The sequence below is a fragment of the Bubalus bubalis genome, chromosome 6 (assembly GCF_019923935.1).
Source record: "Bubalus bubalis isolate 160015118507 breed Murrah chromosome 6, NDDB_SH_1, whole genome shotgun sequence".
Taxonomy (NCBI): domain Eukaryota; kingdom Metazoa; phylum Chordata; class Mammalia; order Artiodactyla; family Bovidae; genus Bubalus; species Bubalus bubalis.
The window spans coordinates 116702277-116727025 of record NC_059162.1 but is presented as its reverse complement, the minus strand read 5'-3'; the positions used below and the strand labels follow the sequence as shown (position 1 = coordinate 116727025).

The window sequence follows — 24749 nt, the reverse complement described above, 5'->3', positions numbered from 1 at the left end:
CTTCTTTCCACTAGACTTTTCCCCTTAAGTCTTCACTCACTTTATTGGTAAAAAAGCAGGGAACAAAATTAGCAAAAAGTATGTGCACTGAACAGCAGCTACTGATATTTAGGTTTAATTGCAAAGCGAGCTTCAGGTGACTAAAGGTGATTGTTTTCTGCCAAAGGACTTCTGTACAAGGTGACACGTTCAAGAGCTTCTCTACGGCAGACCTGTGCTTTTAAAAACTGAGATCTCATCTCAAACTGAGGCAATAAACATCTCGACTATGAAAAGTGACAATGAGTAAAGATGAAAAAAGTCATTATTCTATCACACATGCTTAGTGCGTGTGCTCAGTCGTGTCCGACTCTCTGTGACCCCCTGGACTGTAGCCCGCTGGGCTCCTCTGTCCGTGGGATTTCCCGGGCAAGAATACTGGGCTGGGTTGCCATTCCCTACTCCAGGGATGCATTATATAACCTTCATTCAGTGATGATCCACTGTTTAGTCTCCTTGGAATGCCCTCCAAAAAAGAGAGAATTATCTTCCCAAGCAAGTCTCATCCCCCCTGGGAAGGGAGCGTGGCCTCTCTTGGCTACACCACAAGGAAACTGGGGAATGGAGCTGTTGCTCAGAGCACGTACCTGCTGATGGAAGCTGGGAGAAAGGGGACCAAGTGCAGGGCAGGGAGGTGTTGGAGCATCCAGTCCACAGCAGTGGGTGAGCAGAACGCTCAAAGGGGTTGGTGGGACCCAGAGGAACCCCCCCCGAACCCCCCTGTAGCCGGTGTCTGTACAGCGAGGAAAAGCAGAAAAGGCCACAGGGCCGGGCTGGGAAGAGGCTGGGTCAGGGGCCACAACCCCTGACCAAGATCTACTCTTGGGTTCAGCGGTTACACCAAATACAGTAAGTCCCCTACATGTGAACCTTCAAAGTCTGTGTGTCTGTCCATGTCCAGTTCTAACTGTTGCTTCCTAACCTGCATACACATTTCTCAAGAGGCAGGTCAGGTAGTCTTTCAGAATTTTACACAGTTTATTGTGATCCACACAGTCAAAAGCTTTGGCATAGTCAATAAAGCAGACAGAGGTTTTTCTGGAACTCTCTTGCTTTTTCGATGATCCAGTGGACGGTGGCAATTCCATCTCTGGTTCCTCTGCCTTTTCAGGTCAGGAAGCAACAGTTAGAACTGGACATGGAACAACAGACTGGTTCCAAATAGGAAAAGGAGTACATCAAGGCTGTATATTGTCACCCTGCTTATTTAACTTCTATGCAGAGTACATCATGAGAAATGCTGGGCTGGAAGAAGCACAAGCTGGAATCAGGATTGCTGGGAGAAATATTAATAACCTCAGATATGCAGATGACACAACCCTTATGGCAGAAAGTGAAGAGGAACTAAAAAGCCTCTTGATGAAAGTGAAAGTGGAGAGTGAAAAAGTTGACTTAAAACTCAACATTCAGAAAACTAAGATCATCGCATTCGGTCCCATCACTTCATGGCAAATAGATAGGGAAACAGTGGAAACAGTGTCAGACTTTATTTTTTTGGGCTCCAAAATCACTGCAGATGGTGATTGTGGCCATGAAATTAAAAGACGCTTACTCCTTGGAAGGAAAGTTATGACCAACCTAGACAGCATATTGAAAAGCAGAGACATTACTTTGCCAACAAAGGTCCATCTAGTCAAGGCTATGGTTTTTCCAGTAGTCATGTATGGATGTGAGAGTTGGACTATAAAGAAAGCTGAGCACTGAAGAATTGATGCTTTTGAACTGTGGTGTTGGAGGAGACTCTTGAGAGTCCCTTGGACTGCAAGGAGATCCAACCAGTCCATTCTAAAGGAGATCAGTCCTGGGTGTTCATTGGAAAGACTGATGCTGAAGCTGAAACTCCAATACTTTGGCCACCTGACTCATTTTTGAAAAGACCCTGATGCTGGGAAAGATTGAAGGTAGGAGGAGAAGGGGACGACAGAGGATGAGATGGTTGGATGGCATCACCAACTCGATGGACATGGGTTTGAGTAAACTCCGGGAGCTGGTTATGGACAGGGAGGCCTAGTGTGCTGCAGTCCATGGGGTTGCAAAGAGTCGGATACGACTGAGTGACTGGACTGAACTGAACTCGCATGTCCAATCATGTAAGTTATTCATGTGTCTGGCGTACATTGTCATGTGTGTGGATCCTCTGCAGGTGGCTGTGCTTTTGTGTACTTTACCGTGGAGTACTGCCCAGGGGACGCAGCAGTAGAGCATCTTATTTCAAGCCCAGGTTGTCAGGGAGCATGTGTGAAAGCAGCGATGATGTAGCTGCAACTGCTGTACTTTTCAAGGTAACGCAGCATAAGAGTAAAAACGTTTTCTTTATTTTCTTGTGTTTGTTTTTTAATGTTATGTATTATTTGTGTGAAAAGTGCTATAAACCTATTAGAGTACAGTGCTATATAGCTGATTGTGTTAGTTGGGTAGGCTAAATTTGTTGGACTTTTTGCTGTTGTTTAGTCGTTAGAAAGTGAAAGAAAGAAAGTGAAGTTGCTCACTCGTGTCCGACTCTTTGCGACCCCATGGACTGTAGCCCACCAGGCTCCTCCATCCATGTGATTCTCCAGGCAAAAATACTGGAGTGGGTTGACATTTCCTTTTCCAGGGGATCTTCCTGACCCAGGTCCTTCCAAACCCAGGTCTCCCGCATGGCAGGCAAACGCTTTACCCTCTGAGCCACCAAGGAAGTCGCTAAGTCATGTCCAACTCGTTGAGAACCCATAGACTGCAGGACGCCAGGCTTCCCTGTCCTTCACCATCTCCTGGAGTTCGCTCTAACTCATGTCCATAGAGTTGGTGATACCATCCAGGACGTAAGAACACGTTTTCAGGATGGAACTCGTTTCTATTGTAGGGGAATTACTAACTCGATTTCGATACTCATAGTTAAGAAAGAATGCCTTATCCACTGAAAAACTTCAGGGTAGCACGGGATATCTGCATAGCCTGAAAACACCTCTCCACAAATTTGCTAATTACAGTGATGGTTTCAACCTAGGACCACACATTCTTTGATACTCCTCCTCTAAGATGAGGAATAGATGTCCCCTCCGTGGAGATGGACTGCGTTTAGGGATGCACTTCTTGAGGAAAAAGCAGGGAAATGGAAAACCGGTAACATTGCCATGGAGGAACCTGGCAGACCCCTTCTTAGCCCAGGGGTCAGGGGGGACGTTGTCAAGAATGTCATGCTGACGTCAGGTGGCCCTGATGTGATTCGAGCAAAAGGGCACTGCACCTCTGAATTCTCCCCCAAGTCCACAGCTCAGTCTAATCAGGCAGATCCAAGCTGAGGAACATTCTACTGCACACATAGCTGACACTCTTCACAAGTCCCTGGAAACCATCACAGGCTGGAAGAGACAAGGGCAACACAATGACAAAATGCAGTGTGGGATCCCAAAACAGAAAGAGACTTTATTAAAACAAACAAGAAACCCAACGCACAAAAAACAAAGCTGGGAAATCTGTCCAAAGTCTGTAGTTTAGCAAACAAAAATCACTGAGAACAGGTTAGGCCTTCTTTTAATGATCAGTCTAGCTAAGTTTCTGGTTTTACAAGGCATATCTCCAACATTTAATCATTTCAATTCCATCTGTGTGCCCAACATGCTTCTGACGTGTTACGCTAGCATCAGTCTGCTCCTAAAGCGTTCAGTTCCTCCTGGTGTGCACAGGGCTTTTTAGAACTTACGTGGGGGGTAAGGTCAGGCAAAGACAGCTATTTATTGCACCTGGCAGGATACAGGAATACACCTAAATTCCTCCAGTCCAAACCCTGCTCCCCAGTAGGGAAACCAGAGGAGAATGTTCTATAAACCCGGTCCAAGTTACTTCAGCCCCTGGTAGGGTGCCACCAGCCTTAGCAGTCTCCCTGGACACAATGAATGCCTTTTTAGCGACTGTGAGCTCGGGGCACTGGCGACATGCTGTGGAACCTGATCGCCCGTGCCCTGTCCAAATGGCCATCACTAGGATAATTCAAAGATTTTTTTCCAAATGCCAACATCACAAAACAACACAATGGAAAAACACGAGGGGCAAAGTCTGAAAAGGAGGAGTTGGGAGGAGGGAATAATTGTACACATCGCCGGAAAGAATGGAGAGTTTCCTGCTTTATTTCTCCTTCCATCTCCTATTGCACGCAAGGCGGATGAGGTCACTGACCAAACTGCCTAAGGTGGGGCTGTGGCGGGGAAACAGAACGGACATTTCAGTAGTCAAGAGCTTGCCAAGTGAGATCCTGTGAGCAACAGCTTTCATTCAGTAAATGAAAATCTTAATTTATACCCAAGTAACCATCAAAAACCTTTAAAAATCTTGTTCTAGTTTCAAAAGAAACTGTATTTTCAAATGTTACTTTGAAGTTGGGCTAATTCCATCCATCCATCCATTCATCCAATCATCCATCCACTCAAGCATCCATCCATCCATCCATCCATCCACCATCCATCCAATCATTCATTCAGCCATTCACTTGTTCATTCACTCACCATTAACCCTACTAACTGAGCACCTGTTATGTGCCAGGAGGCTGACCATCAGGGCTGGCAGCCACACCAGGATCTCATGGAGAGGGGAGACGGGGTGGGGAAAACCTATGAGAAGGGTCAGCTCCTCAACAAGCAGGTTTACCCAGCCTGATTGACTCCTCAGGCATTTGAGCAGGAAAAGGTCCTACTATTCAATTGCACTCATCTCACACGCTAGTAAAGTAATGCTCAAAATTCTTCAAGCCAGCCTTCAGCAATATGTGAACCATGAACTTCCAGATGTTCAAGCTGGTTTTAGAAAAGACAGAGGAACCAGAGATCAAATTGCCAACATCCGCTGGATCATGGAAAAAGCAAGAGCGTTCCAAAAAACATCTATTTTTGCTTTATTGACTATGCCAAAGCCTTTGACTGTGTGGATCACAATAAACTGGAAAATTCTTCAAGAGATGGGAATACCAGACCACCTGACCTGCCTCTTGAGAAACCTATATGCAGGTCAGGAAGCAACAGTTAGAACTGGACATGGAACAACAGACTAGTTCCAAATAGGAAAAGGTGTACATCAAGTCTGTATATTGTCACCCTGCTTATTTAACTTATATGCAGAGTACATCATGAGAAACACTGGGCTGGAAGAAGCACTAGCTGGAATAAAGATTGCCGGGAGAAATATCAATAACCTCAGATATGCAGATGACACCACCTTTATGGCAGAAAGTGAAGAGGAACTAAAAAGCCTCTTGATGAGAGTGAAAAAGGAGAGTGAAAAAGTTGGCTTAAAACTCAACAGTCAGAAAACTAAGATCATGGCATTTGGTCCCATCACTTCATGGGAAATAGATGGGGAAACAGTGGAAACAGTGTCAGACTTTATTTTTTTGGGCTCCAAAATCACTGCAGATGGTGACTGCAGCCATGAAATTAAGACGCTTACTCCTTGGAAGGAAAGTTATGACCAACCTAGATAGCATATTCAAAAGCAGAGACATTACTTTGCCAACAAAGGTCCGTCTAGTCAAGGCTATGGTTTTTCCACTGGTCACGTATGGATGTGAGAGTTGGACTGTGAAGAAAGTTGAGCGCCGAAAAATTGATGCTTTTGAACTGTGGTGTTGGAGAAGACTCTTGAGAGTCCCCTGGACTGCAAGGAGATCCAACCAGTCCATTCTAAAGGAGATCAGTCCTGGGTGTTCATTGGAAAGACTGATGCTAAAGCTGAAACTCCAATACTTTGGCCATCTCATGTGAAGAGTTGACTCATTGGAAAAGACTCTGATGCTGGGAAGGATTGGGGGCAGGAGGAGAAGGGGGTGGCAGAATGAGATGGCTGGATGGCATCACCGACTCGATGGACATGAGTTTGAGTGAACTCCAGAAGTTGGTGATGGACAGGGAGGCCTGGCGTGCTGCAATTCATGGGGTTGCAAAGAGTCAGACACAACTGAGGGACTGGACTGAACTGAACTGAACTTATTCTAATCAGGAGTATTAGTATAAAGGTTATTCTGCATTTTTATGGGACTCCCTGGTAGCTCAGATGGTAAAGAATCTGCCTGCAATGCAGGAGACTTGGGTTCAATCCCTGGGTTGGGAAGATCCCCAGGAGAAGGAAATGGCAACCCACAGCAGTATTATTGCTTAGAGAATTCCAAGGATAGATCATGGTGTTGCAAAGAGTTGGACATGACTGAGTCACTTTCACTCACCCCTCACTTCGTCTTTATAATCAGAGTCACCAATAGCATCGTTTAATCTAAAGCAGAGCTTCTCAAACTTCAGAGTGTATCCGAACCACCGGGATGGCTTTCAGGACAGATGGCTGGGCCCCACCCCAAGGCTCTGATTCAGTTGGGTGGGTGGACTGAAATCCAGGATTGCTAAAGAGTTCAAGGGGTGTGGATACTGTGTTTGGAGGCCACATTTTGAAAACCACTGATCTAAGATGCTACCCACCACCTTCAATTCCAGCCCAGTATGCTTTGTATACTTAGAGTCAGTTTGAGTAACTTAACAGCTACTGTTTCATAGAAGCTCTGTGAACATCTCTCTCCGAGGGACCAGAACCCGCTGGGGTGACAGGCTGACTCAACTCCACCCCATGAGGACTGGTGGTTTTTGCTGGTTTGCTGTACAGCTGATCCGCAAAATGCAAAAGAGGTCACAAAGCCAAAAGGATGTCATTTACTGCGAAGTCCAAACAAAGGTCTAAGAGTCCAGTGCCCTCCTTTGTCCCTGAGACAAGGCTTGATTCAGTAACAGTGTGTAGGTGACAGGACGCACGTGTGCTGAGAACAGAGGCTGCTTCCTTGTATGAGATCGGATCTTCTATCACTTATTTCCCTCCTGTTCTATGCAGAGGGCACGCAGGGCCAGACTGCAGGGAATTAAGGCAGAAAGAGATTTCAAGAGAGACTAGAAAAGGTTAAGAGTGCGCCCTCGCCGGCCCCTCTGACACCCCTCCCTGAGCCAGGGCTGGGGGGATCTGTGGTTGTCATGGTGATGGCGACTCTGGTCCATTTCCTCCTCCCCTTCCCACGGACCTGAAAGGAGCAGAGGCCTCCAAGGCCAGACCAGGGTTGCGTGTGGACCGCTTCTGGGCCACCGCTCCTGCACCTCCCACCCTACCTCCACCCGCTTCTTTCCTGATGGACACGCCAGGCATGCAGAGCTTCCTCCTCCAGTCTTAGAAGAAGAAAGCAATATCAGCACCACAAAAGACAGAGTCACACAACACTGTAAATCAACTACAGTCCAGTAATATTTAAGAAATAAAAAAGAGACAGGGCCCCATGTGAAGAAAAACACACCACTCTTGCCAGTGAGCACTCCGCTCCCAGCCCCAGGAGCAGCTACAAGACAGCCTGAGACGCCCAGGTGTTAAGAATTTATTTTGAACTTTTCCGACAGTAATACCACCGTCTTACGTGTGCAGAGCCCTTGAGGGCTTGTGAGCACGCTCTCACATGTTTTCCCACCTGGGCCTCACGTGAACCCTGTGAGGCTGGCAGGTGGGGGTCATCCCTCCTTATAGTAGTTAAGGAGGCCGAAGCCGAGGAGGACTCATCCCAGGCACAGCCCCTACCATGCACGCGCCACACCCCGCACCCTCCACCCATGCCTCCCACTTTCCCAGCAGGCAGCCTGGAGCAGCGCCTGGAGCTGGGGACAGAAGCCAGGCTTGTCTCCGTCCGCATCTCATCTAACGTGGGTGGCAGGGGCCCCGTGACCCCCGACCCGGTTTCAGAGCGTCTGTGCATGGGGAGACCTGGATGCCCGATGGAGGGCAGGCGCACTCTGTCCAGAGGCCCTCACCTGGTGCTCACCCCACGGTTATCACCTCACCTTACAGGTGGGCACAGCTGGGCTCGGACAGGCTGGGTGGCATGTCCAAAGTGGCGAAGCCAAGAGATGGTGCCCTGGGGATTCAGACCCAGGTCTCCTGACCCTGACCTCCTGTGCGCACCTTCTCTGCAGGGCTCCTAAAGATGATCTCATGTCTCTAACCACGGGAATTAGGAGGACAGTGCATTTCCCAAAACGCTGTCTGCCACACTAACGGTGGACAAGGAGAGCTGGAAAGGAGCTAACATGGACCTGGCCTCAGCAGCAGAGCTGAGCGTGGTTCTGAGGGTGCCGGTCCCTCGCCGATGAACGCTGATGGCGCTGCCAGTATACAGACAGAGCGACTCCGGCTCCTGACCTGTGCTGGCGCCTGCAGAGGCTGTCAGGACGCAGAATGAGTGGCCAAGAAACCCACTGCGTGTAGTAAAGGCAGATGAAACTCCTTGGAAGAAAAACGCCACATGCAAAGGCTTTCCTTTTAATTGGAGGACACTAGTCCCCAGCCACCTGAAGAGGAACGCTGGCTTATGCTTTGAGCTGTGTTCAGTCACCAGGTGGGCTGAGAGGGCCTCCCGTGTGCCCGGTGCACGGGTCTCAGGGGCACTGGACGTGGCACAGCCCCCAGAAAGGAGAGCATACAGGCTGCTGGGTGTGGGGGGTGCAGAGAGGGCGGAGACAAGGAGGCAGCAGCCAGCCCACGGCTGCGGGGACAGAGGAGCTGCGGGCACCGGGAAGGACGCTCGTCTCAGGCCTGGGGGTGGGAGACGCGCAGCCCGGGGCCTCCCAGAGGAAGTGACCTCCGGGAGGGTGAGGTCGGAGGGAAGCCCAGACCCCGGCCACCAACAGGCGTCTTCTCCTGAGTCCTCCCAACACCACGTCCTCACCCTACTGCCCAGGACCTGGTGCTGTAAGAAGAGTGAAGGACCCGCATCCCAGATCCAGGGGGCAGCAGGGCTGGGCCAGCTTATACTTCTCCGGAAGAAATGGACCATCTACCACGGAATGCGGCCAGGGCCCGAGACAGGGGCATGACGATCCTCTAAAGGATGCCCGTGAAACCCACCGACAGGCCGGGCGCAGCCTCACCCGACAGAATTCAACATTTGAAAAGCCGTATATGGAGCAGCACAGACAGAGTGAGCTGAACCGCGCAGTATACGATGCACGTTACATACGTTGTGCTTTTCACCTGCTGTGTTTTTCTACATTTAATCATATTTAAAAAGCAGACGATTGGCTAGTGTTGGACACAATGCCAAACTGCAAGGCAACCCGCCCACGGCATCCGGTATTCAGGGTAATTTATCATCTGCCTCATCACGTTTAGGGAAAGTTGGAAAAGATGTTTAGGAAAGATAAAAAAAAAAAGGAAGAAAATTGTGGCACTGTTCACCAAGCAAAAATCTAAGTGAAAGGAATCTTAAAGTTGAATTTTCCAAGCATGAGAGGGATGCGGTATGTCTGTGTTTTTCTTTGAAAACTGTACATTAAAACAGAAGCCAGAGCTCTAAACCTCGGAGGGCAATATGACAGAACAGAGAGCATCCCCACGGCTAACGGTCACTTCCTGCCTCGTCTCTGCAGCGTCCGGGGTGACTCACAGGCCTTTGGGCCCCAGGGAATCCAGAGGGAAGCGAGGCCCTGGATGGGCGGGGGAGGTGAGCCCTTGGGATGGCTGATTCTCCTGGTTCTCACTCTGGAAGTATGGGGAGACGGGGCTGCACAGAACTTCCTAAAGAACAAGATGAGCAAAGACCCCAGCACACAGAGGGGTCCTCACAGGGCCCAGGACTGGTCATCTGTTTTAAGAAGTTCAGCTACAAATGTCAAAAGCAACTGTGCCTCTTGGGAGGCACGGGGACGATTTTAGCCCTGTGAAAGTGTGCTGGTCACCAGTCTTCATGTCGTCCGACACCCAGCCTCCTTCTGATGGGGGGGCGGGCCTCCCTGGGGATCTGCAGTATTAATGGGCTGCCAGCACCACCCCTACTGGTGACGTGGAAGTTGGGGGGGTCCTCCCTGCCCACAACACACCTGGGATTTCGAATGAGCAGTGATGCTGGCAGGCGCTAGGGTCATACCCAGCCATGGAGGCCTCCTGGTTCTAAAAGGACAAGGCAGCAGCCTGAGCTCCCTTGGCCAGATACACTGCCCCGTCCCTGCCCTTTTGGGGACATCAAGTCAGCCAGCAGTGTCTTCCCAGGCCCGGCCACTTACTGGGCCGATGCTTGTCCCAGGCTGCTTCCCTTGTCCGGGGGGGTGGGTGCTGTAAGGAGATGCCCCCCTCAGGGTTACAGGATGGGGGGGTCGCAGGTGGCTACACTTAGCTGTGTCCGGGCAGTGTCCAGCAGCACCTCTATGTCTTCATCTCTTGCTGAATCCCCAGCGTGGAGCTGGAGGGTGCTGGGCAGAGCCTGTGGGCTGGGGGGACAGGACCCAGCTGGCTGGGAAGGTCAACCCTGCAGTGTCCCCGCTCCCAGGGCAGAGCTGACTCTCCGCAGTGCTCACCGTGGTGACCGCGTGGACGACGCCACCTCATCTCTGCTGTCCCCAGAGCCATGGGCCTGGGGCTTTTCCCAGAGAGAAAGACAGGCAGACACGGCCTGGTGGCAGGCAGCTCTGCTCTGCAGTCCTGGCCGAATTGGGCCTGATGTTGGCCTGATGGCCCTCAAGCACATCCAGAGGGCAAAGGGCGTCTCCAGTGGGCACAAAGGAGCCACTCTCTCTAATAGGATGTAACACAAAAGACCACCTCTCACCAGCCCCCACCTTCGTGCCAGCCCACCTTCCATGGAGGCAGCCGGAGTTACTGCTGTACCTGCCTCTCAGGGTCCATTCCAGCCCCCCTTAGCCTCTCCCCACGCCCCTCGCACCCCACCATCAACTCAAGGGCCCCCTGGTACTCAGCAAAGGCTCATCGAATTTGCTGTGAACATCCCAACTTCCTGAGTCTGCACGGCTACTCCTAGAACAGGTCCACCACAGCTTTCCAGAGTAGGCGGGCCCTCAGAGTAACTTCTGGGAGGTTTAATTGGGAAAACTCCCAGGACCATGTGGTTTGGTCAGCTGGTGCTTTCTGCCCTCCTGGGGAGCAGCTGCAGCCACCGATCAGAGGTGAGAGCAAAGGAACCAGGTTTCTGGAGGCGAGGTGTGTGGTCCAGAGCTAAGGTACACTCCCAGTGGGAACAGGAAACACGATGGTTCTCCACAGGCTGCTCTGCCCTCTGGGGCCCTTGCGGTCGTCACTCCTGGGTGGAAGCCAGGGATGCTGCTAAACATTCTGCTATGTCCAGAAACCCTCCCCCCACCCCCGCATCCGGCCCAATGTCAGTAATCCCGAGGCTGGCAAACCCCGACACAAAAGAGGAAAAGCCCGAGAAAGTGGAGTGAAGATTTGGAAGGCTGTGTGGTCACCACCTCATCGTGGCTCATGTGGCCACTTCATTCTGGAGCTGGCTCCAGACACAGGTTAAAAATAGGCAGGTAGCTTAGTAGCTTCTGAGAGGTCAGATAAACCCAAAGATAAATGGCGCGGGACATGGCCTGGGTGAAGTGGGCCGTCATCTCCGGGACATTAACCAGAGGCCCGACACCAGGGCTTGGCTGCCTGACAGTAAAGGGGCTTGAAAAATCTGACAGCATCTTATTACTGGTTCTTCAGTTCAAGGCCAAGAAGCAAAAAACGATCGAAAGCGGAGGGTCCCTTCCATCTCAAGGCCAAAGAATTGAACACAAGCTCTAAAGTATAAGAAAGCACACAGGGTTCTGATACTAAGCAAAGTTTATGGGGTTAGCGTATTTAAAGGGGTAGCAGTGAGAGCTTTTCCTCTGAGTTCATTGACCCAGAGCCAAGGGCTGTCTGTTTCCCCCGGCCCAACACACAGGAGATCGTCTCTCCTGTATTTTTCTGACACTTTTCCTATAGGCCACTCTCTTTCCTTATCTTGATCCTGGTCTCTCGTTACAGTCCTCATCTTATGAGGGAGGGTGGCTCAGTGGTAAAGAATCCACCTGCCAATCACCCCTGTCTCTGCATCAGTGATGCCCGGGGCACATCCTGGCCAGTCCAGCAGTACTGCTGTCCCTTGGTAGAGAGGAACACAGCCGGCAGGAGGGAGAAAATAACCACTATCCAGTTAGCGCCCACCAGGTACCCAGGCACCCACCAGAACCATCGTGTATTTCCTGTCCCCAGCAGATGCTCTCCATTTCCTGGCACAACTCATTACCACATGCATGCTCAGTTGCTCAGTCGTGTCCACCTCTTTTTGACCCCATGGACTGTAGCCCGCCAGGCTCGTCTGTCCATGGGATTCTCCAGGCAAGAATACTGCAGCGGGTTGCCATTTCCTCCTCCAGCGGATCTTCTTGGTCCAGGCATCGAACCTGAGTCTGCTGCTTCCTGCACTGGCAGGTGGATCCTTCACCACGGGGACACCAGGGAAGCTCCACTCATCACCACAACCGCATGGAAAACGTTATTCCTCTGTCATAGACAAAGGGAAGGAGACTCGGACTCACTAACTTGCCTACGGACACACGACTTCAAAAGCCTGACTGTGCTCCTCCCGCTGCCCGGTGCGTTCTCCCTGGGCTGGACTCACTTCCAGCCTGCGGGACGCCAGACCTGTCCACCTGTCACCCCTCTCCTGATGAGAATCAACAGCTTCTGCAATAGAGAGCACACCTCCAGGACAGCAGATTTCAACAAAGAATAAATCATTGCTCAAGAGCTGTGCTGTCCAACACGGTAGCCACCAACCAGGGGTGTCTATTTATATTTAAAGGAAGTAAAACGAAGCATGAATTAAAATGCAGTTCCTTAGCTGTACTAGCTACATTTCAAGTGCTCGACAGCAACACAGCATAGACACAGAGCATCTCCATCATCACAGAAAGTCCTACTGGCCAGCTCTGCTCTGAGGGCTTCAGGGGTGACTTCAAGCTATATTTTAGGGCATCCAGGGTGGGGTTGTGTTAGTTGTTTAATCAATACGGAAATTCCATCTCTCCCAGTGTCAACCTGGAAAACTCCACATCTTCTCATGTGCCTGAAATGGTTAGAGAGAATAACTGACTCAACGGATATGAATTTGAGTAAACTCCGGGAGATAGTGAAGGACAGGGGAGCCTGGCATGCTGCAGTCCATGGGGGCGCAAAGAGTCGGACATGACTTAGTGACCGCACAACAAGTTCAGTTCAGTGGCTCAGCCGTGTCTGACTCTTTGCAACCTCATGGACTGCAGCACGTCAGGCCTCCCTGTCCATCACCAACTCCCAGAGCTTGCTCAAACTCATGTCCATAGTGTTGGTGATGCCATCCAGCCATCTCATCCTCTGTCGTCCCCTTCTCCTCCTGCCTTCAATCTTTCCCAGCATCAGGGTCTTTTCCAAAGAGTTGGCTCTTCGTATAGGGTGGTCAAAGTATTGGAGTTTCAGCTTCAGCATCAGTCCTTCCAATGAATATTCAGGACTGATTTCCTTTAGGATTGACTGGTTTGGTCTCCTTGCAGTCCAAGGGACTCTCAAGAGTCTTCTCCAACACCACAGTGCTGGATAATGCACAAGCTGGAATCAAGATTACTGGAAGAAATACCAATAACCTCAGATATGCAGATGACATCACCCTTATGGCAGAAAGTGAACTAAAGAGCCTCTTGATGAAAGTGAAAGAGGAGAGTGAAAAAGTTGGCTTAAAATTCAACATTCAAAAAAAAAAAAAAAAAACCAAAAAACTAAGATCATGGCATCTAGTCCCATCACTTCATGGCAAATAGATGGGGAAACAGTGGAAACAGTGAGAGACTTTATTTTCTTGGGCTCCAAAATCACAGCATGCAGCCGTGAAATCAAAAGATGCTTGCTCCTTGGAAGAAAAGCTATGACCAATCTAGAAAGCATATTAAAAGGCACAACAACAAGAGACATCACAAAAGAAGATAAGAAGCAAAAAGCAATCAAGGGTAAGGGTGGAAAAATGAATAAACTTATGTGAGGGAGGTTAAAAGCCTAACGAACAACTTTAGATCTCCTGGTTTCTGCTTGCTGAAACAGTACTGTGACCACTGCGGGATTTTTCGTTCACTCCTCTGAGCCAAGGAGTGGGTGGGAACATCGCAACTTAATCCGCCAGGGGAGGCACTGGACGGCTCTGGCTCTGGCTCTTGCTGATCCAGGGGCTCACCCGCTGCCAAGACGGTATCACATTCTGCCTACCTAACCTCTCCAGGTATTTTCTATTTGTTTTATGGAAAATACCTCTCAGATCTTAAGAGAATTTTCCGAACCAACAAATGAATTCTTCTTGATGCCTGAAGCTATGAAAATCTTATTTTTTAAAATAACGCTGTTTGCTCACCTAATTTGACATTTTTCCACTCTGAGTAAAAGCACACAGTTGTGACCAGTTCTCCAGTTTGGGCTGCATGGACTTAACCTCTTCCTTGGTATAAGTCTCAGACTATTTTCCAACTTTCTTCTCAACCTCTTCTACCCCCTTCATCAAAAACAAAACTCCATCTCTAGGTACCAAATTAGAGAGGCTTGGTTTGTTCGCATTAAGCAGCATTTCCTCTGTGGTCAAGGTGCTGGCCTTGAAGACAGGGGGACTCGGGTTCAAATCCTGACTGTGTGCCGGTGCCCTGAGGAGCTACTTAAAGTCTGGGGCCAACACCTCCGCTACCCCACCGCACCCCAGGAGGTGTCCTGGCCGAATCTTGTGGTATTTACCCTCCTATGTACTCAGCTGTGTCTGACTCTTTGCGATCTCATAGACTGTTACCCACCAGCCTCCTCTGTGGCTCTCCTCTGGATTCTCCAGGCAAGAATACTGGGGTGGGTTGCCACTTCCTTCTCCCATGTTTCCTGCATTGGCAGGTGGGTTCTTTACCACTAGTGCCATCTGGGAAGCCCTCCTAGCCTTCCCTCAAATTGTCTCCCAGTTTTTTAGTGCCTCATCCTCATACATGAATGGATCCAAGGATCATCACATCTCTGGGAAGGGCTCCAAGGTTAAAGACAGAGGCCAAATCACACAAAGGACAGAAAGGAATAGACCATCACACAGGGAACAAAAGCAATTTTCAGGAACAATCAGAAAAGCAAAATAAATACTCCTCAGAATGACAGAAAAAGGTACTGCATTAGTGACCAAAAAGGATGCTATAAAAATGGACCACAGAACCCAAACAAACAAACGGATACTCTTAGAAATAAAATATAGGACAAATAAGTTTAGTAGAAGGAGGGGAAGATAAAGCTGAGTAATCAGCCATAAAGTATCACCAAAATACAAAAAGCTAGAAAATAAGAGGAAAAAAGAAGCTAATTCTATCAACAGGAGTTTCTTTAAAAGAACAGAGCAAACAGTGGGAAGGGGAAATTTTTCAGAAAATATCCCAGAATTTTAGGATATACATTTCCAGATTGAATGAATGTAAAAATAAAATCCAGAATACTGAGAATCAAGAGAGGATCCTGAAAGCTTGTAGAGTGTAAAAATAGATGTTACACAAGATACTGAGAATATATAAGGCATCAAAATGATCAAAGCAATCCTGAAAGCTAGAATAAAATGGAAAAAAAGTCTTCATAATTATGGTAGGAAACAGTTAATTATACATTTTTGGTATTTATTATTTTATTTTATTAAATAGGTAATACAGAGCTTCCCTGGTGGCTCAGTGGTAAAGAGCCCACCTGGTAATACAGGAGACACGAGTCCCATCCCTGATCGGGAGGATTCCACACGCCGTGGAGCAACGAAGCCCGTGCAGCACAGCTGCTGAAGCCGCGCGCCTAGAGCCCTAGCTCCGCACCGAGAAGGCGCTACAATCAGAAGTCTGCACACTGCAGCTAGAGAGCAGTCCCCGCTTCCACGACTACAGAAGAGGCCGTGCAGCAGGGAAGACCCAGCAGAGCCAAAAATAAAGAGAGAAAATCACATAAAAATCAAATATCAAAGGAGTACAAAGTTACACTTAACAAATCTACGTTTCCACTTACATCTCCACATTGCTTTTATGTACTTTCTGCCAGTTTCCTTATGCAAATGCAGGCAAGTCACAGACCTCCTCACCTGAGCGATGGCATGCTATCTTCATTTTCTGCACATTGCTTTTTTTCCAGTTAACAATACACGCTGGAAATAATTTCAAAGTATACATAGAAATCTCTGTCATTCTTCAGAAAAAAATTATTCTAACCTAGAACTCTATACTCAGCTGAACTATCAAGTGTGAGGGTACAATAAAGACATTTTCAGACATGCAAGCGCTTAGAAAAGGTGCTCTCTCTCAAAAGCTACTGAAGGGTGTGTTCCAACAAAATGAGTTAGTAGCTCAAGAAAGAAGACAGTGAAGAATCCAGCACACACTGATGCATCGACAGCAACAAAGAAGCGGCAAAGGGGAGGGCAGCTGACACAAAGCCCGAGAGCACTCAGCGCAGACTGCACAGAGCTCTCGGGGGGAGATTTCCAGGAGGGCATAAAGCGGAACTGATAGATTCATTTAATCACATAGAAAATAATATTGCAAAGGTTTCTGTTCAAAAGCTCGTGAGAAATTAGGCATGAGAGATACACAAAGAGATGAGCGATTGGGGAAAAAAGGAAATAATGAACTCCAAAAAAAGCAGAAAGTTGTATAAAGAAAAACATAATCGTATACTTGTTGGCTCTGCACTTAGCGCTATCACACTACGTCATCACCACCAGTGTTCACTGAGCATGTTCTGGTCTCCTTCTGAGGTCTTCTCATGAAATACTTCATTTACCCCCATAAAACCCGGGAAGAAGCATACTCTTAAAATGTTCCCATCTTACAGATGAGGGAACAGAGACACAAAGTGGTTAAGGAACTTGCCTGAGGTCACGGAGTAAGTGGAAGGATCGGGGACTGAACCCAGGAAAAAGGAAAACTGACTTGGGCCCCCACACTCTTAACCAGTCTGTTGTTCTGCTAGCGGTCATTTATGAATCTATAAGCGCAATGTCACTATGACGTGAAGAAGAGGGGGGAGAAAGCGGGGAGTGAGCCTGAGCTAGACCCACAGACCCAAGTCCTCCCTCCAATCAGGAGGCCGGCACGTGGTGCCGACAGTTGAAAATCAATGAATAGTGCACACGCGTATTATTTACAAATGGGGGGCCCATTACCAGGTCATTTAGGGTCTTATAAGGCCGTTAGCCAGTCCATCCTAAAGGAAATCAGCTTTGAATACTCATTGGAAGGACTGTTGCTGAAGCTGAAGCTCCAATACTTTGGCCACCTAATGTGAAGAGCTGAGTCACTGGAAAAAACCCTGATGCTGGGAAAGATTGAAGGTGGGAGGAGAAAGGGATGACAGAGGATGAGATGGTTGGATGGCATCACCGACTCAATGGACATGAATTTGAGCAAACTCTGGGAGACAGTGGAGGACAGAAGAGCCTGGGTGCTACCGTCCATGGCGTTGTTGAATGAACAACAACAAAGCCCATTAAGAGCTTGGCTTTTACTGAGGGATATGGAAAGCCATTATGACACAATCTGACATGTTTTAGAAGGACCACCCAGCTGTTGTGTGGAGAATGGCCTGAGAATATGGGACCAGGGTGAAAACAAACATTACTTTAATGACATAAAATTAATTTTTAAAGATGAAAGTGTGAAAAAAAAAAGAGGAGGAGGAGAAACAGTAAGTACCGCACAATTGCACTCATCTCATCTCACATGCTAGTAAAGTAATGCTCAAAATTCTCCAAGCCAGCCTTCAGCAACACGTGAACTGTGAACTTCCAGATGTTCAAGCTGGTTTTAGAAAAGGCAGAGGAACCAAAGATCAAATTGCCAACATCTGCTGGATCATCGAAAAAGAAGAGAGTTCCAGAAAAACATCTATTTCTGCTTTATTGACTATGCCAAAGCCTTTGACTGTGTGGATCACAATAAACTGTGGAAAATTCTTCAAGAGATGGGAATACCAGACCACCTGACCTGCCTCTTGAGAAATTTGTATGCAGGTCAGGAAGCAACAGTTAGAACTGGACATGGAACAACACACTGGTTTCAAATAGGAAAAGGAGTACGTCAAGGCTGTATATTGTCACCCTGCTTATTTAACTTATATGCAGAGTACATCATGAGAAATGCTGGACTTGAAGAAGCACAAGCTGGAATTAAGATTGCTGGGAGAAATATCAATAACCTCAGATATGCAGATGACACCACCCTTATGGCAGAAAGTGAAGAGGAACTCAAAAGCCTCTTGATGAAAGTGAAAGAGGAGAGTGAAAAAGTTGGCGTAAAACTCAACATTTAGAAAACGAAGATCATGGCATCTGGTCCCATCACTTCATGGGAAATATATGGGGAAACAGTGGAAACAGCATCAGACTTTATTTTTGGGGGCTCCAAAACCACTGCAGATGGTGACTGCAGCCATGAAATGAAAAGACGCTTACTCCTTGGAAGAAAAGTTATGACCAGCATATTGAAAAGCAGAGACATTACTTTGCCAAAAAAGGTCCGTCTACTCAAGGCTATGGTTTTTCCAGTGGTCATGTATGGATGTGAGAGTTGGACTGTTAAGAAAGCTGAGTGCTGAAGAATTGATGCTTTTGAACTGTGGTGTTGGAGAAGACTCTTGAGAGTCCCTTGGACTGCATGGAGATCCAACCAGTCCATTCTGAAGGAGATCAGCCCTGGGATTTCTTTGGAAGGAATGATGCTGAAGCTGAAACTCCAGTGCTTTGGCCACCTCATGCGAAGAGTTGACTCATTGGAAAAGACTCTGATGCTGGGAGGGATTGGGGGCAGGAGGAGAAGAGGACGACAGAAGATGAGATGGCTGATGGCATCACCGACTCAATGGACGTGAGTCTGAGTGAACTCCGGGAGTTGGTGATGGACTGGGGGGCCTGGTGTGCTGTGATTCATGGGGTCGCAGAGAGTCGGACACGACTGAGCGACTGAACTGAACTGAACATGCAATGTTAAGCCTGATGGTTCAGAGGGCAGTTGAGGACAACAGTGCCTGAGATGGGAAGCAAGTCAGCTTAACTGCAGGGCACCGCCTGGAATAGGGCCTTGCGTGGAGCCAAGACTCTGATCCAGGAAACAGCCTGGACGATGACCTGACACCTCTGAGTTACTAGATGACCTCAGACAAGTCACCGAGCATCTTGAAGTGGTTTCTCCACGTCCAACAGAGATGCTTTAAACTCTTCCGATGGGATGGCATACACTTACAGGGGAGAAGCTTCTGGGAGTCCCTGACCCACCTCAGATCTTAAAAGCACCCTCGGTCGCCACCTCTCCCCCATGTCCCTCCTGAACCCTGACAAGGCTCACAGGTGACAGGCTCAGTGAGAACCCAGGTCCCTGATGGTCACTCTATGGAGCAGATGCTTCAGGTCCTCCACACGCATTCACAGCCCCGACTACTAAACCCATGAGTCATCACAGAGTTGCCCAGAAAAGGGACAGGGAGACAGCTGGCCCTCTGACAGAAATAGCCGTGGGGCGGGGCCCGCAGATCATGGGAGCCCAGCAGGACTGCCCACCCCCCATCCAGAACCGTCTTGTCGGGAATCAGCCCCAGGTCACAGGCAGGGTGCGGGCCATTCCCCTGACAGCTCAGACCGTGACACACATCCACTCGGAAGGCTCATCTTGTCATATTCCTAATGCCTGTTACTGATGCACCAAGATATGATCGTCTCAGGACGACGAGCCGGGGAGGAGCCCGGGGTCACCCCACAGTGGTTGCATTAGAACTGGGGGGAACTGGGGGCGGGGGTGGAGGTGTCTGAAGGCCCCTCACCTCTTCCCACCCTGGAAGGAGGGGCTCTGACACCACCCCAGTCCCAAACCGCTGGCCACACTGGATAGATTTCACCCTCCGGTCCAAACGGTCTGCATGCACTGGCCAGCTTCAGACAAGCAAACTTGTTGGGGAGAAACAAGTGAAGGTGATGGTTCAAATGGAGGGAAACCAGCTGCAGGAAGCCCATATTGTAGATGCCACCCCCTTGTGACCTCACCCGAGGGCACGGGCCGTGCCACCCCCGTGTGACCTCACCCAAGGGCACGGGCCGTGCCCACACACCAGCAGCCTGCATCGTGCCGTCAGGGCTCACTTCTGACTCCAGAGGAGTCAGACCTGCCTGCCAAGAGCCGGAAGAAGGGGAAGCGGGGGTCCAACGGAACCAGACTTTGGGGCCGCTCTACACAGAGGCCCACGCCCAAACTGGGCCCTCAAATGGCCTCAAGACTGGACTGGAAAAGCGGTCAGGGTCCTTCAGAACAGGGTGATCTCTCTGGGGCTATTTGGGAAGGATGAGGGGTGGGAGCACAGCAAGTGACCAGGAGCTTTAGGACAGAACATTTTGTATTCGTGGGACCACCCAGAGTGAGGCAAGGAGGCTGTCCTAAGCTAGGTGGCCAGAAGTGGAGCCCGGGGCTGGGGTTTGGAGGTGAGTGTTCTGTCCAGGGAGCACTGTCAGCGGGGGGCGGTGAGGGGCTGGGGGGAAGGGAGGTGGCCTCAGTGGAGCCTGCCCTTGGGCCCTCCCTTGGGGGCCCTGGAGGGTGACCTGCACCCCGTTGTCGGTTCCTTTAGGAGGCAAATGGGTGGGGTGGGGCTTCCTGCATCCTCACTCCCCTGGGTCAGTTGCTGGCCCTGGGGTACGAGGTCGTAACTCCCCTCCCCGGAAAGGTTGACCCTTATGGGGCCATGGGCGCTTCTCTAGTGAAGGGGAGGGGTCATAAACACAGAACAGCTGCTCTCACAGGTCAGGGGTCAACTTCCGCCAATAGGGGGGAACCTGGGAAGTACCCTGGTGGGGGTACCCCGAGGGCAGCGTCCCAGCGAGACTACCTTGGAGAGGAGGCCACAGTCGTGGGGGGTCGCTGTGCTGTGAGAGAGGAAGGAAACCCCACCAGCGTTCACTGGACGGTGAGCTCACCCAAGGGCCGGTCTCCTGCAGCCTGCAGAGCCGACGTCCTTGTACTGGAAACGCAAATGGCTGGTGTTCTGAGACAACACGCTCGCGCTCCCGGCGGAGCATGGGATGAGAGGTGTGGATGCTACCAGAATCCTGAGCAGAACGCTCAAGGCGGTGGGAGAGAAAACTACATCTGCTTTCAGACACGCCTCCCCGGGGGTGAGAGACATGCTGCCCCAGCGTCTCAAGGTAGCTTACTGGACCTTCTTCCTGTAAACATGTTGCCTGAATCCCACCTCAGACAGCGAGAAATAAGCCACTCCTGCAAACGCATCTGCAGCGTTTTCAAGTTACAGCTCCATTTACTATCAACTTGCCTGGAGTGAGACCATAAGGGAACTGCGGAAATATAAAAGCAGAGCTTCCACTGGGTCCCTGCTTCCTGTTCCTCCACATAGAGAGTCCGAAGCCATCGAGGGGGATGCAGCCAGCTCTCCACTGTGGTCCTGCCCCCGTTCCCCGCTGCCCCCCTCACACCCCACCCCCGTCCCCATTGCTCCCTGTCCCTGCCCGACTCCATCATCGCAGCCTGGAATTCACTTATCCTCTGAGTGCACATTCCTGGGGGCCTGCCTGACCCAAGCCTGCCCCACCCCCTGCCACTTTTCTGAGGCCTCTTGATTTTTTCCGTCAGGCCCCCCAAGAGCTTCGGGGGAGGCCACGTCCCCCCATTTCCCATTTCCAGGAGAGGCCTGATTGATCACTGGTAACCTTCCCTGCCCTGCCCCCGTGCCGCGGTCAGAGAGCTTGGCTGTCCTGGTCAGAGAGCTTGGCTCAGGAGTGGCGGGGGAGACTTGCGAGATTTGTCAGGGAAGATGCTTCCAGCTCCCAGGACAGAGCCACCAGAAGAGATGGGGCATGTGGGTTCGGAGGGGTGGGCAGTGTCTGCTAAAGCAAGGCAGCCTGAGGATGAGGCCACCTGCAGAGACGCCCAGCAGAGCCGGCTGCAGAAACGCTGTGGAGACCAGGGGCCACCACCCTGGGGACGGTGCCTGGAGAATCTGCCCTCCAGCCAGAACATTTCCCCTCGTGGAGGCCAGTCCAGGTCAGGGTTTCTTCAAGAATAACGCAAAATGCCACTTCCTCCAGGGAGCCGCCTCTGATTGCTATTCTTAGTCCCATCGATCAATTGTTACTCTCTCATTTCCAAACCTTCAGGGGCCAATATCCTTTTAATCTCAGATCTCTTCCTGTCTTCTATTATTGTCATGCTCTAAGTCAGACCCCAACTCCTCAAGGGCGGATGCTCTTTAAGTCCATCCCTGAATCCCAGTCTCCCTAGGACAGGGCTTCAGAAAGAGCAGCATGTATCTGCTGAGTCAATGAGCAAATGAGAAAGTATTCATATGAAACTTTAAGATAATTTTGTTGATTTTTATAAGAACTCTCTAGAACTCCATGGTGAATAGATATTTGCCATTTGAATAGTGATTCTAATTTTCACAGTTGGGAGACAGAATTCAGTTGGCAGTAAAATGTATTTGCATCGGCTCCTTCCAACATGACAGATAGCTGCCACTCAGCACTCGGAACAGCTACATGGCCGGGGTTATTGGGACGCTGCAAGCCTGTAGTCCTTACATCTAGCCAGTGACTCACTTTACGTCTGCTGCTCACTTCCGTTACTCCTGACAGCCTCAGGGGAGGTCTTTTTCCCATTTTAAAGATGAAAAAACAGAGACCGGGAAGGGGCTGACTAGGATAGCACAGAGGAGTTGTGTGCAGCTCCAGTCCTGGGTCTGACGCCCGTGTCTGAATTTGTCACCGCCAACTGCGTCCCCAGGCTGGGAGGCAGGCCCGTGGGTGCCCGGTTACTCTGCACCTCAAGGCTCTCCCCCCAGGAGCATCCCTTGGCTTTTCCTTTCAGTCTGTTTTAATAAAATCCAGCAGACACGGGGTGGACTTCGGGACCCTCAGTCTCCTTCCTCTGTCTGCAACCACTGCTGGAAAGACAAGGCCCACGGATCGTGTCACCTCAGGCCTCCCGGAGAACACCTGTTTGGTTTTATGTTTAAACACTTACTTACATGACCGTCTTCACAGGGGTGGGGATTATGTTCAAGCTGCTACATTTAGCAAGCGCCTATATTTAGCCACATGTACTGTAAGTGCCTCGTACCCCTTAGGTTTTTTAGGCAATATAACAGAGACTTAGCAGCACTTACTATGTGCCCGGCTCTGTGTTGAACGCTGGGGATGCGAAATGAGTAAGACGGTGCCTGCCTCGTGGCCGCCTTCCACGGGGGTCGGACAGGTGAACAGAAATGGCTGAAGCCACGTGACCACCACGGCAGGTGTAGGGAGCAAAACCTAGAGGAGCCCGAGTGCAGGCGGGGAGACCTCTGCCTGGGCTGATGGGGGAGGTCCCACACAGGACACAAATCTACCATGGGTTTTAAGGGCTGAATAGGAGTTTTCCTGGAAAGCCCAGTTTCTTCCCACATGGAGAAAAATAAACGCATTTATTCATTCAATATTCAACAAATACTGAGCGACAGCCACGAGTCCATAAAAGCCAATCATCTAAGAACTGGTACTAGAGTGGACCTCCATAAATAGCTGAGTGAGGCAACCAGACACCGCAGTCTACACCGCCTGGAGGTTTTTCCACGTGATGATAAAGACATGTAGACAGCCTCTCCATCACACTCCAACACTTGGAAGAGAGTGGATGGGGAGGGGGGCCTGTCTACAGTGAGCACGCTGGCTAGGCAATCCAGAAGGCGTACAAAGGTGTTCTGTGACATGACAAGCCAAGCTCTGTCCCCTGTGGGCCCCAAGAGTCTCACCCCTTCCCAGGGAACCTGCTGTCCCGGGTCTCCCTGGCATCTTTCCCCTGCGGTTTGTTTAGCCCAAAGGTTGAATTCTTGTGGGAAGAAAAGGCGTTTGTACAAGTCACCCTAGCGGGGCTCCTTTAATTTGCACACTTCAAGTTCATCATCGACCGTCATAATAAACTCTGCCCTGGAAACTTTAATGAGAACCTCAGCGTGCCTGGGCCCGCTTTAAGCCTCGGTCCAGAAACGAGATCCAGGGAGACCCCAGTTCGCGCCCCAGCTGCGCCCTGTGTGACAATCGAGACGACAGCGGGTCACACACAGGAGCCGGGTCATTTCGCCAGGGCCATGTGCCCTCCGGGGACTGTCCGCAGGCCTCCGGGGCTCGGGCCTACGTCACCCCCACGATGCGGCGAACAACCCAGTCGGGCGCTCGCCCCCCACCAGGCCGGCCCGAGGCCACCGTGCGCAGGGGGGGCGGCACCCCAGTTCCGCTCGGCGAGGGGGCGGCGGCCGGACGGGGCCGGGGGCCTGGGGGTAGGGCTCGGTGTCGCCTGCCCGTTCCCGCGGCGGAGGACCCGCGCCCGGCCCACCGAGGTGCCGGTCCGGCCCGCGCCCCGCCCGCCGAGCCGGCGGACGGACGCCCGACAGCTGCGGCGGAGCCCGGCGCCCGCGCCCCGCTCCGGCCGGGCCCCGCGCTCACCTCGCGTGCGATCTGGTTCAGCGCGTCGTCCTCTGCCGTCAGCCGCTCCCGGTTGGGGAGCCGCTTGCGCCCCGAGCCCTGCGTGCCCATGTCCATCGGCCGCGTCGCCCGCTGCGCCGCGGGACCCTGGCTCCGCCGCCCGCGCCCCTCTGGCCGCCCTGCCCCGCTCCGCCCCGCCCTCCGCCGGCGTCATGGCGTCAGCGGGCGCGGGCCGGGGACGCGGGGACGCGGGGACAGGGGCTGGGGACGCCCGGGGAGGGGGACGCGGGGACCGGGGCTGCAGGGACTGCAGGGACCCCGGGGCGCGCCAGATGGGCACCCGGGCGCTGGGGGCCTGGGTCTGGGGACGCCCGGGGAAGGGGGTCACGGAGACCCGGGCTGCGGGGACTGCAGGGACGCGGGGGACAGGGACTGG

General features: G+C 51.0%; 1 protein-coding gene across 42 annotated transcripts in view; it reads right to left on the bottom strand.

Annotated features, from left to right (window-relative positions):
- Positions 1 to 24506, bottom strand: part of LRRFIP1 (LRR binding FLII interacting protein 1) — a 161590-nt gene extending 137084 nt beyond the window's left edge. For 40 of the 42 annotated variants that reach the window (XM_025289251.3, XM_025289253.3, XM_025289254.3 and 37 more), the window contains exon 1: positions 24335 to 24506. In XM_025289251.3, the coding sequence (XP_025145036.3) occupies positions 24335 to 24430 (96 nt within the window). In that variant the 5' untranslated portion in view covers positions 24431 to 24506. The remainder of the gene's footprint in view (positions 1 to 24334) is intronic. The other 2 variants (XM_045166202.1, XM_025289249.3) reach the window with 1 other exon arrangement.
- Positions 24507 to 24749: the final 243 nt, after the last annotated feature.